At 39.1% G+C, this 13295-nt stretch overlaps 1 protein-coding gene across 2 annotated transcripts in view; it reads left to right on the top strand.

Annotated features, from left to right (window-relative positions):
• METTL25 (methyltransferase like 25) overlaps positions 1–12138 on the top strand; it is a 370840-nt gene extending 358702 nt beyond the window's left edge. For both annotated transcript variants that reach the window (XM_082253366.1, XM_082253365.1), the window contains exon 14: positions 11935–12138. In XM_082253366.1, the coding sequence (XP_082109492.1) occupies positions 11935–12024 (90 nt within the window). In that variant the 3' untranslated portion in view covers positions 12025–12138. The remainder of the gene's footprint in view (positions 1–11934) is intronic.
• The last annotated feature ends 1157 nt before the right edge of the window (positions 12139–13295 follow it).

Raw genomic sequence — 13295 nt, 5'->3', positions numbered from 1 at the left:
AGCGGCTATATGCTGATTGTACCCAAGTCGATTGATTAACCTGCCAAGATCTGAACCATCTATAGCCAGCTTAACCAGATATAAGAATAGGCAGAAGTAGGTTTTTGGCTCCAAAGGTTAGGTAACAGGTAACTTAAGAATTAGGATCATGCATACAAACATTCATCCTCTTATAATTAATTACTTTATTAATGCTCACATATATTAGTCATAATAGGATTGAAAAGCTTTGTAAATTGTGCACCTATTTAAGTAATTGTTCATTGACAGCAATATGGGGACTATTAGATCCAAGATTTCTCCTATCCCTTCAATAGCACCTGATCAAAACGAGATCGGTGACAGGAGGGGGGCCCCCTTCTTCGCTCTGTAGAAGTGATTGTGAAGTGATCCTGGTATCACTGCTTCCCATAGAGGACGTATATGTACATACAGCGGTCGGGAAGTGGTTAAGTAAAAGCAGTATGTCCCAGGGACATATATTTAAATATACTCCGTGCCTATTTTATTACTTATGCATGTCCATTAAAGGGGTGGTCATCAACTGTACACACATAGGTATTTTGTGCCATTTAAGTTATGCTTAGCTGATATTATAGTAATACTGTGCCTAAAACCTAAACCTGACCGAAATGTTTTGTTTTGATTGAGTAGGGAAGGGTTGAAATGCCTATTAGGCTTTTATGGCCTTTGGTGTTTTGCTGTAAAAATGACATTTGGAAAATGTATTGGTGTTGTAGTCACAGAAATTGGGGGGGGGGGGGGGGGTAATCTTCCTATTGCTGTTAAAAGAAATTTTAAGAATTATTGACAAAATCTGTATTTGCATAAGATCTTCTGCTTTTTGCTTGCATACATTAACAAGCAGGGATACATAAAGTATACACCAATCAGCCATAACATGATCACCCACCTAATATATAGTAGGTCCCCTTTTTCCACCAAAACACCCTGACCTGTTGCTTCATAGACTCCAAAGTTATATCCATATGAACGGCAGGACCCAAGGTTTCCCAGCAGAACATTGCCTTCTTTCCATAGTGCAGCCTGGTACCATCTCTTCTCCAGGTAAGCGACACACACGCACTAGACCATCCACATGGTGTAAAAGAAAATGAGATTCAATAGACCAGACCACCTTCTTTATTGTTCTGTGGTCCAGGTCTGATAATCACATGCCCATTGTAGGCACCTTTGGCACAGGACACGATTCAGCATGGGCACCTTGACCAGTCTACGGATACACATTGTTTGTTCTGACAGCCCCCTGATTCCTCCTGTATTGAATTGTATTGTAACTGTACTGTCTGCCCTCATGTTGTCAAGCACTGTGTAAACTGTTAGTGCTAAATAAATCCTGTATAATAATAATATTTTTTATCGTAACCAGCATTAACTTTTTCAGTAATTTGAGTGACATTAGCTCTTCTGTTGGATTTGACTACCGGGCAAGCTGTCATTCCCAATGTGCCTCAATGACCCTTGGTCGCACACTGTCGCCGGTTCACCTGTTTTTCTTCCTTGTACCACTTATTGTAGGTCCTGACCATTGCAGGCTGGGAAAATCCCACAAGAGTTGCTCTGACCAGTTGTCTAGCTATTACAATTTTGCACTTGCAAAGTCACTCAAATCCTTACGCTTGCCCATTGTTACTGCTTTCAATGCATAAACTTCAGGAACAACATGCTTACTTGCTACCTAATATTTCCCACCCACTTTCAGATGCTAGTGTCACAAAATAATTAGTGTTATTGACATTACCTGTCAGTGGTCATAATGGTATGGTTGATTGGTGTACTGTATGTGAACACATAACTACTAATTCTCATGGTAAAAATGACATATCATTTAGTGACCATTCTAGCATTAACTTTAAAAAAAATCCTTTTTAACTTTTTATAATGTTTTATTGCCCATTCATTTGATGTCCCAGCTGGTTTTCAGATCCTCTTCTGGATAGCAGGGGTTGCAGTTTATTATGTCATACAGGGAGATATATATACAGGAAGGCGGTGTCTTCTGTGATACATCATCCTATAGGCTGAAACTGCAAGTGACATGCTGTGATTGACTAATGGTTCCATCTACTGTGAAGCTGCTGCAGAAAGAGTGTCACATCGCTGGAAACTGTCTGTCATCCCCATTTGTAAATAAAACTCAGCAGCACCACTAGAAAGTAGTAGCCGTGGTTTGACATTGAGGCTCAGGCTGGGAGTGCCTGTCAATCCAGTAAGGCAGAGCTGGACTGGGGGCACACTGTGAATGGGCCTGGTGTTCTGTATGTCTGAACAGCAAGCCCAGGGGCACAAGCCAACCACACAGACACAGATATGGTCCCATGCCTGGTGTGGCCAGATAACATCAAGGAAGAAGGGAGGCTGGCAGGTTTAGCCAGGTATATGACATGAAAGGAGCCAAAGAAAAGAAAGTGGACTACAGTGAGAAATATACATTGATACACACTCACTTAACCCCCAGGCAAATTCTGACATTTCTGTCATACAAGTAAAAATCAGCATTTTGTTGCTAGAAAATTATGTAGAACCACCAAACATTATATATTTTTGAAAGCAGAGACCCTGGAGAATAAAATAGTGGATGTTGCAATTTTTTTTTATATTGCACAACATTTGCACAGCCATTTTTGAAACGCAAATATTTTTGGAAAATATACTCTGATGTATTTTTGTGTATACAAACACTAAATAATACGCACTTTTTTTTTGTAAAATATTAAAGATGTTGTTATGCCAAGTAAACAGATATCTAACCTGTCATGTTTTAAAATTGTGTATTTCCTTGGAATGGTACCAAACTATAATACATAAAAATCTTCAAGAGGCAAAGCTTTAAAAGTCTTTACATTTTAGCAGTTTAGGCATGGTTCACAACTGTGCATTTTAGGTGCTTTTTGCAAAATGCACTACAGTTCAATTACTATGGTTTCCTATGAGTCACATCTATGTTTTTTTCAGCCACTGCATTTTTGGAAAGGATCAGGGACTTTTTTAAACGCAAAACAGTGGTTGGTTCAAAAGACTTCAATGGAAGTCTTTTGAACCAATGGACTTCAATGGAGAAGCTGCAAAAAAGCATGTAATGTGATTTTACAGAAATGTGCGTTTTGCGTTTTTTAATCTGCCCAAAAAAAAAAGCTTAAAAAAATGCAAATCGTGGTAAAATCGTGTGTACAAAAATGCACAGCAAAAAACATTGCACAAATGATCAAAAGCAAACTGCGTAGGTGTGAATGGAGCCTGAGAGTTACACAGAAGGTCTGGTTCTAGAATCATTGCTCTCGCTCTGAAATTCGTGGTAATAGCTCACGTGTGAAGCGATCAGAGTTTACATATCCATGCAGGAGTTACGTATGCATGCTTATTTGTGTGTGAGCATGGGAGGACAAGGCACCTTTTACATTTTTAATTTCATTATTTATTTCATTTAAAACTTTTATTTTACAATGTCCCGTTATTTTATTTATGAACCTTTATTTTTTTCACAAGAGATGAACTCTTTAAGGAGTCCCCAAGGTCTGCGCAGTGATTTTACCCAGGTGTTAGCTGCTGTTGGTATGCACAGAGTTTTTCTTTTTGGTACATTTGTGTTAGCGTGGGAGTATAATTTATATTAAAAAAGTTCAGACTTGCATAGGAAAACCGCCACTTCTCAGGTGTGTGAGCACTGAAAAGATAGTAAATCGTAAGCAGCTCATCTTGTTTGACTTACATAATTGCCAATGAACACAGCTGTGGCCTGTCATTTTAGATACACATCAGAAGCAGCTTTAATTGGGTCTCTCTTGCTGGTTGGAGAGGCTTAGTGCCAGGGGATTGGTTCATAAAGCCACTCAAATTGATCCCATTGACAAAGCTTTTTGTAATTAAAATCATATTTACACATTTCCCACTCCAACTCCTGGCAGGTCACTTTTCTCTGTGAATAAAAAAAAAAAAAAAAAACGTGTGCTCTATATTTTGTTTTAGAAAAAAAAAAAATAGTGCATAATTATTTTCTTAATGTGGCCATATTTCAAATATATATTTGCCCATTTATTTTTCTTATTACTAGAAGATAAGATTATCTATATATGTCCCACTGTCCCTTCTGAGAAAAAAAAAAAAACAGAACAATTTGACATCATAACAAAACAGATGTCTGACAAACTGGCAAGCAAGATGGTTAATTATTCCAGTAATGATGTAATTATTCCATTATCTTTGTTTAAACGCTAAAGCTTTAAATTTGTGTATTCAATCAAGCCATTGGATTTTTAAAGAATACCTACATTTTGCTAAGAAAAAAAAAATGCTTCCAGAAATATATATTTGCTATATGCACACTATATACAAAATACCCCTAGAACACTCTCATTTGAAGATTAGCTCACTACTACATATTTGAAGCCAAATGAAAGTTTTCCCTTGCAATATGAATTTAATTTTTAATTAAATACTTTTCCTTTTTTTTAAAGAGATGCTGGGAGTACATATATATTAATGGTACAGACTTGTAGTCCTAGAGTCCTAGACCATGCTTTATATGCAGGCTACCTCCAGGTGATTGAATACTGGCAAAAAAAACTTGCTCAGGTTGCCCTTAGAGGTCTTTAACCTCTTCTAGCTGGCCGCACACATATATGGAGCCTCTCGCTAGGTGGGCTTTAATACCAAGAGGATGCATGTATGTGGCCCTATGTAAACATATAACTGCGCTGAGTGCGCACTTCCTGCATGCACCCGGCATAGTAACAAACAGGCCTTTAAAAAAGGGCAGATATAAATCCCGGGAAACTATCCGGCCGGTTAGCCTAACATCAGTAGTCTGCAAGATACTGGAGGGGATAATTAGGGACTATATACAAAACTTTAGTACTGAAAACTGGATCATTAGTAGTAATCAGCATGGATTCATGAAGAATCGTTCTTGCCAGACCAATCTATTAACCTTCTATGAAGAAGTAATCTGTCATCTAGATAAGGGAAGGCCTGTGGATGTGGTGTATCTGGACTTTGCAAAGGCATTTGATACAGTTCCCCACAAACGTTTACTGTACAAACTGAGGTACGTAGGTATGGACCATAGGATGAGTACCTGGATTGAAATCTGGCTCCAGGGGCGAGTCCAGAAGGTGGTGATAAATGGGGAGTATTCGGATCGGTCAGGTGTGGAAAGTGGAGTCCCCCAAGGATCTGTCCTGGAACAAATCCTGTTTAATTTATTCATAAACGATTTAGAGGACCAGCACAATCTCAGTATTTGCGGACGATACTAAGCTAAGCAGGCAAATATCTTCTATACATGACGTGGTAACCTTACAAGCAGATCTGAACAAAATAATGGGGTGGGCAACTACATGGCAGGTGAGATTTAATGTTGAAAAATGTAAGGTAATGTGTGTCAGAAATACAAACGCAAGTTACTCGCTAGGGGGTGAACCTCTGGGTGAATCGAAGATAGAAAAGGACCTAGGGGTCCGAGTAGACAACAGGCTTGGCAATGGCAAGCAATGCCAAGCTGCTGAAAGCAAGGCCAACAGAATACTGGCATATATAAAAAAGGGGATTCACTCCAGAGATAAAACGATTATTCTCCCACTCTACAAGACTCTGGTCCGGCCACATTTTGAGTATGCTGTCCAGCTCTGGGCACCGGTCCTCAGAAAGGATGTGCTGGAATTAGAGAGAGCCCAGAGAAGGGCAACAAAGATAATTAGGGGAATGGAGGACATCAGCTATGAGGAAAGACTACAAGCATTGAAATTATTCTCTCTGGAGAAGAGACACTTGAGAGGGCATATGATATCAATGTACAAATGCCGAACTGGTGACCCTAACATAGGGAACAAATGTTTCAGAGAAAGGGAATTCAATAAGACACGGGGCCACTCACTAAAACGTGAAGAAAAGCAGTTTAACCTTAAACTGCATAAAGGGTTCTTTACTGTCAGAGCAGTAAGGATGTGGAATTCTCTTCCACAAGCAGTGGTATCAGCGGGGAGCATCGATAGTTTCAAAAAACTTTTAGATAGGCACCTTAAAGACCACAACATACAGATGTATACAATGTACTGTTAATAGCAAACACACACACATCATAGGTTGAATTGGATGGACTGGTGTCTTTTTCAACCTCACTAACTATGTAACTATGTAAGGTACCGGAAAGCTCTGATGCATACTTGTGATCTGGAACTTTCCGATCATGTGACAACTGTGACTGCCAGTCACAGTGGTCACATGATCTGAGTGCCTGCCTCCACATCTCAGCATTTAGAACCTCTTAAAGGGCCAGGTGGTGGCAGTAGGAAGGGGTTAAGAATTTGAATTGTTCTCCTATGGAGAAGTATTTTTCTTTCTAAACCATTCTCTGATGGTTCCATCAGATGGTTCCATCTAGATCTGACTGTTTAATGCCCTGGACAATCTAGCAGTTTCCAGATTGGTAATCCTCATTGTGCCACTATGTGGGGCTGGCCTCTACTGTTTGGTTTGAGCACTGGATCCTACGTTAGGCGCTCACAAAGTGCAACATGTGGTAATCCACAGGTTGCTCTACAGAGTCCAGGCCTTGGTTCTTTTCTGTGATTATCAGACCCTGAAGACCCCTCCAGGGGTATGTTCACCTTGACAGGCCAAGACTGGGCAGAGTATGCCCAGTGTCATGGATAAGGTAAGATAGGTTTTCCCTGTATGGGAACACCAGTTGCTGGAATTATTTTGATAACACAATCTTTAGTGCATAGCACACTTTGTGGTTCTGAAGGTATTTACTTTATTGTTGTAACCCCTGTAATTTTGTATGTAATGTTTCTCAAAGCGCCACACAGGGTGATTGTTGTTCTCTTGTCCTACAGCATAGTCATATTATGACACCTCTCGCCTCATCTGACTCAAGTCCACATTCACAGGCTGGTGCAAATTGTAGATGCAGGAATTAGAGATTCCTGCTGCAGCTCTGAGCAGCTAGGTGCAGCCGCCAGCCCCATTCACTATAACAGTACATAAATATTGCTGCGCCAAGTGAAAATTAATAAAAATTGTGCATATTCAAAATAAACAATATTAAACTTATTAAAAGCAAATCAATGCAGATAATAGGTGCAAAAAAGTGCAAAAAGTCCCAATATTAGTGATCAGGTGAATATTGAATAATAAAACCCAAGTATCAGTGAATAAATAACTAAACATCAATTCAAAAAGATCTTAATCTTCATCTGTGTTCAATAATTAAAGTGCCACAGTGCTCCACACTCCACACATGTGCTCCTGGTGACTGGTGCCAAAATAGCAGCTCACCTCAAGGGTAGACTCCGAAGAGTCATACACGCATAGATATCGTTTAGATTGTTTAGATCAGCAGCCTATTTGCTCCACTCCTTCCTCTTTAACTGTCCTCTGAGTGCGATGGGAATCACAGCAGGACTCAGCAGAAAAATAAAGGGGAGATAGGATATAATGCTCTCAGTTTTAAATGCTTTTATTGAAAAATCATAGAGACAAATTAACTCACATTCTCTTGCACTTAAGCAGTGCGGGCTGGAAACGGCAGACAGATCGTAGTGACAGGACTTCCTGGGAACAGACGTGCTGTGAGTAGGCTCCTCCCCCCATACGCGTTACGTCGAATGACTTCGTCAGCAGGCCCCGCTGACTAAGTCATTCGACGTAACGCTACGGGGGGAGGAGCCTACTCACAGCACGTCTGTTCCCAGGAAGTCCTGTCACTACGATCTGTCTGCCGTTTCCAGCCCGCACTGCTTAAGCGCAAGAGAATGTGAGTTCATTTGTCTGTATGATTTTTCAATAAAAGCATTTAAAATTGAGAGCATTAGATCCTATCTCCCCTTTATTTTTCTGCTGAGTCCTGCTGTGATTCACATCGCACTCGGAGGGCAGTTCAAGAGGAAGGAGTGGAGCAAATAGGCTGCTGATCTAAACAATCTAAACGATATCTATGCGTGTATGACTCTTCGGAGTCTACCCTTGAGGTGAGCTGCTATTTTGGCACCAGTCACCAGGAGCACATGTGTGGAGTGTGGAGCACTGTGGCACTTTAATTACAGAACACAGATGAAGATTAAGATCTTTTTGAATTGATGTTTAGTTATTTATTCACTGATCCTTGGGTTTTATTATTCAATATTCACCTGATCACTGATATTGGGACTTTTTTGCACTTTATTGCACCTATTATCTGCATTGATTTGCTTTTAATAAGTTTAATATTGTTTATTTTGAATATGCACAATTTTTATTAATTTTCACTTGGCGCAGCAATATTTATGTACTTTTATCCATTGGTGTTTTGTGTATTGCACTGATTGCATGCGGCCTTGCGTGTTTATTTATTAATTCACTTTATTTTCACATACGGTTTGCGCTGATTATATTACTTATTATTATTGCCATTCACTATAACGACAGATCGCCGGCGGTCGCAGCTATTCACATCTCTCTGTGTCTCTCGATTACCTCCGGTGATCACGGCTGGACAAACTTTAAGAACAAAGATCAGTGACCTGTCTTTGATAACCCTGCTGTCTTAGAACAATTTCAGCAGAAGCCCTAAGCCTTATTCTTTTCTATTCTAGAGAATGTAATTCACCAAGTCTCTATCCCTTATCTCTGACCGTTTGTGCAGGACTTTAGGGCTAAAAGCTTAGTCTGCTGAACTTGCTTGTAAGAAGAATTTTCTACATATACCTTTTGATGTTAAACACCTGCTTGGGGAATTCCTTGATAAATTAATCAAGGAAGTCACTGGGGAAAAGGTACTGCTACCCAACAAGAAAAAGCCAAAGTCTCCTACTCCTAGGGCTACTACTTCTGCAAAGCGAAAGGAACCTTTTTGCTCTGTCCAGACATCAACCTCAAAACCAAGGCTTAACACTTACTTTTGTCACAAGCTCTGGACTCCTAAGTTCATCAAGCCTGTTCAAAAACCCTCTCCACAATGAAGGGCCATCCCCACTTCCCTGGGGGAAGACTGTTGGCATTTGCAACCAGTCTGGATAATAGATGTCCTGGATCTCTGGGCCCAATCTTTCATTTCAAAGGGGTTCAAAATAGAGTTTCTATCTCTGTCCCCTCTTTGATTTTTATCTTTCAATCTGCCAGCTTTAGACCAAAAGAAGGCAGCTTTAATGACTGCCTTGCTCCAACTACAGGCACATGGAGTGGTTGTGACAGTTGAATAAGGAGTGGTTGTGACAGTTGAATAACGGTTTCAAGGTTTCTATTTAAACCTATTCCTGACCCCAAATTCAAATGGGGGCATCTGTCCATTTCTAGACTTAAAATCTCTAAACAGATTTCTTTGTGTATCAAAATTCTGGATGGAATCCATGAGATCTATCAATAATTTTTTTTGACAAGGGGTGTTTCTGCCATCAGTAGATGCAGAAACTGGCTATCTCCACATTCCCATCTTACCTCTGTCCTGCTCCAAAGCATGACAAGGAAATACCCTTACACTGGGTATACCTGTGGTTAGAGTTGTCAGGGTCTACTTGGCAGCCATAGCATCTGTTGGTAAGTGTTCGTAAATCCCTTTTTGTACTGCCTGGCAGTCCTCATAGAGGGCATTCTGCTTTGCCATTGCCAAGTTGATCAGACAACTTATTATTAGGTCTTACATCCCTAAGGAAAGGGTTCCTCACTTTCCTATCAGAGTTCATTCCACTAGAGCTGTTGATGTCTCTTTTTACCTTTTAAGCATTAAACATCTGTAGCCCAGATTTTCAGAGCCAACCCCTGGTATTCTTGTCAAATGTTCTTCAAGTTCTACAAGATGGATGTATACACAACGCCTGAGGAAGGAGCATAACTTTGTAATCTACACTGAGGTGGCGCTGCTTGTCTTCTCCTACCCCTACAAGATGGATGTGAAGACTTTGGCTAATGTGAGCTTCTGCTGCTAGGTGCTTCAGGCTGTTATCTCAGTGTTTTTTGGCTCTTTAACCATTGTGTTTCTTTGTGGGCCTGTTGGCACTTCTGTTTTGCTTGTGCCTTATTATGTCCACCTCTCAGTTTATTGCTTTGGTATGTCCAATGGTCTATGAATATAAGTCCTGTGTCCTTTATTGTACAATAGATATAATAGGAATTTTTACCTACCTGTAAATTCCTTGTCTTGGAGGGCAGTACAGGACAGCAAATTGTTTTGATTGCCTACGAATAACTCATGGTCTATGAATACAAGTCCTGTACTGTACTCAAAGACAGTGAATTTACAGATAAGTTAAAATTTCTGTTTTTATTGTTACAGCTCTGAGCCTGCTCAGGAAGTTATAGGTAAGGCCGGACTTAATACTTAGCAGTCATTTTGATAAAAGGGCTTGCAAACCATACAGCAGTATGTCCAGAAAAGAGATAGGTATTAATCTCAAGATTACATTCCTTAGAAAATAACTAAAAATTTGCATTGTGCGTGGTTTGTAGAAAAGATCTTATTTATATAATTGGACAGGCATGTATGGACAAAGGTCAGCATAGGCACCTTGACCGGTCCAAGGCTACGCAGACCTATATATAAATAAAGATGTGTAATACTCCTCAGGTGTCAATTCAGACAGAAAAGTCAAACACATAAGCAGCGCTGGTATGTATTAAGCAATAATATGCACTGGTAGGTATGCAAACAGTTCATGCACTGATAAAAAAGTCCACAAAAAGTTCAACAAAGGAGGGATGGCCAAGCACCATGGAGTGAAGATGTAATTATAGAAACTTCCACCGCACCTTGTGACCCCCTAAGGCAATGCACATTCACCAGACATATGCTATAATAAGCCTTTTAAAGGTATCTTTTCTCAAGATGGATCCCCATCCAGACCGATCAAGAGGGAAATGCTTCAAAATCCAGCTCTTAGGTATAAGCACAATGCCATGGCTGTAATACTTCCACCAGGATCACATTGATAAGGGATTGGTGATTTTTTTTTTTTCACTCCACCATGTATGGTAATTGTTAGGAACCCAAGTCTAAACATGGCTTGTAAGAGTATGTATAGCCAAAACAATATTTTGGATAGAATAGAAAAGAGTTAGAACACCTTTCAGATTCAGATTTCCTTTCACTTCGTATACTGAAGATGCAACAGGATATGATCGGAAATTTCACCAAAGTAAAGGGGTTTCCTATCTTAGATATTTGTCCCTTATGGATGATTTATGTCACCTTTTATTCTTTTTGGGTTACCCTTCTCTTTATGTTTCAATGACAGTGGTCTCCAGGACATTAGGAATCTAGAAGCACAGATGGTAAAAGAAATCTGACTGAGGGTCTAACCCTTTCTTTTGCTATCCAAAACAAAAAAAAAAAAACCTTTGCCCTCTATATACACTTTAAATTGCCATAATTATTGACCTGTGTAATAACATCATTTAATTTTTGTTACTAGATAGTTTTGAGCTATTGTATTGTAAAATATAGGTCCTAGACAATAGAAGCCTCTGAAATCACATGGCTTTGCTGTATGGGTATTTCTTTATTTTGGCGCTGTGTGACCTAGGTGACTGATCATAAACTAAGAGTTATTTTCATAATTTCTAACAATTATTGTGTGTGCCTGTGTATTTTAAGGTAGGCATTGTAAGTACAGTGTTCAGAGTTTAACTAAAGAGAATGCTGATATCTGCCTCCGCTGATATCAATGAATTGTACATGAATATAAACAATGAGTTAAATCTCTTACTACCAGGTAATTTAAATCTCATGCATAGTGGAGTTATAAAACCTTCAGATTGTCTTGGTGGGTCAGGGGAAGTTCTCAATCACACTGTAGCATAGAAGACTCATCCATGTGGTAAAGCCCTCATCATAACCTTGTGGTCTGGTGAATTCACTTAAACGAATTGGTATCTTTGTGATTTAGTTTGAGTTATTTTCTATACCAGTTTATAACAGTGCTATCATTAAATCTTTTTTAGGAGAACATTGCCTGGTCTGGACTGGTGAAGCTATTTGACCCCGTGAAATCCCCTAGATGTTTTGCAGTGGTTTCACTGAAACAGCCATAAGGATGCAGTGTGTGACATAAATTGTATTTCTGTATAGTCTGTATAAATTGTGTAAATCTTGAAGATTTTGTTTCTTTTCATCCTCAAAAATATGTGAAAAGGCTATACTCAATTGTACCTGTCATTTTATTAAAGCTGATACATAAAATGTAAAATGTCCTTACGATAAAATTAGTGAAAACTATCCTTCTTAAGTCTAAAGACCACACTTTTTTAGGTGGGCACAAAGGATTATGCAATATAAACAAATCCTTTTACTTTTATTATGGGCAAAAACAGCAGCTCGATCAAAAAAAGAGTTGAAAAGATGGGCTCTACTGAAAGTTTCCTATTTCTTTCTACACAGTTATTTTAATGTATATAACATTCTAAAAAAAAAAGAATAGGAATAATTGCCAGTGGCACCAGACACCAGCTGTTGTTTTCACAGAAGACATCTGGTTGCTAAGGGCAAGGGCTTTGCTTTTATGTTACCCTAGTTTTCATATATCAGATGCTATGAGTACATATTTAGAACTATTTTTTTAGTTGCTATATTTTACTTTGTATGTGTCTTCTGTATGTTATCAGAGCAATAGATACTTAATTATTCTTCAAATTTGGTCAAGCCAAGATATTAAGAATTGAGTTTAAAATTTTTATAAATAGTGCACCCACACACACTGTATATCACATTGCTGTATTTTAGAGTAGTGCACTGTTTCAAGGACCAGTCTGATAGTTATTTCTTCAAGTCACACAAATATTTCTAACCCCAATTTTCTATGATTTTCATTACTTTGTAATATGTTGTCTTTTATGAATTGGTAATATGTAATCTAGTTGTGAATTTAAATTATAATGTTACATTAGAGGCCAATTTGACATGTTGAATGTATTGAACTTGCTCCAATGCATTTAAAGTGGTTGGAAAGGCAGAAAGTTTTTTTTTTGTATCTTAATGCTTTCTTTGCATTGAGGTAAAAAAAAACCCTCTTGTGTGCATCAGCCCCCTAATGTTTACCTGAGCCTCATCTGGATCCAGCGATGTTGCACGAGAGACCGGCGGTCTGGAACTCCCCTCCTCATTGCCTTTGACAGCAGCGAGGTGTTGTTGGCTTCCACTGCTGTCAATTAAAGTCAGTGAGCCAATGAGAGAAAGGGGGTGGGGCCTGCCATTGCACAGTGCAGGTAAGTATAACATGTTTGTTATTTTTAACAAAAAAAAAACATAACCTTTAGTATCACCTATACTTTAGTATCACTTTAAAGAGGAATTTCAGTCCCCCCAC

The sequence above is a fragment of the Pelophylax lessonae genome (assembly GCF_965119305.1).
Source record: "Pelophylax lessonae genome assembly, chromosome: 4".
Taxonomy (NCBI): domain Eukaryota; kingdom Metazoa; phylum Chordata; class Amphibia; order Anura; family Ranidae; genus Pelophylax; species Pelophylax lessonae.
The sequence above is the reverse complement of the archived record's forward strand: the minus strand, read 5'-3'. Positions and strand labels throughout refer to the sequence as shown.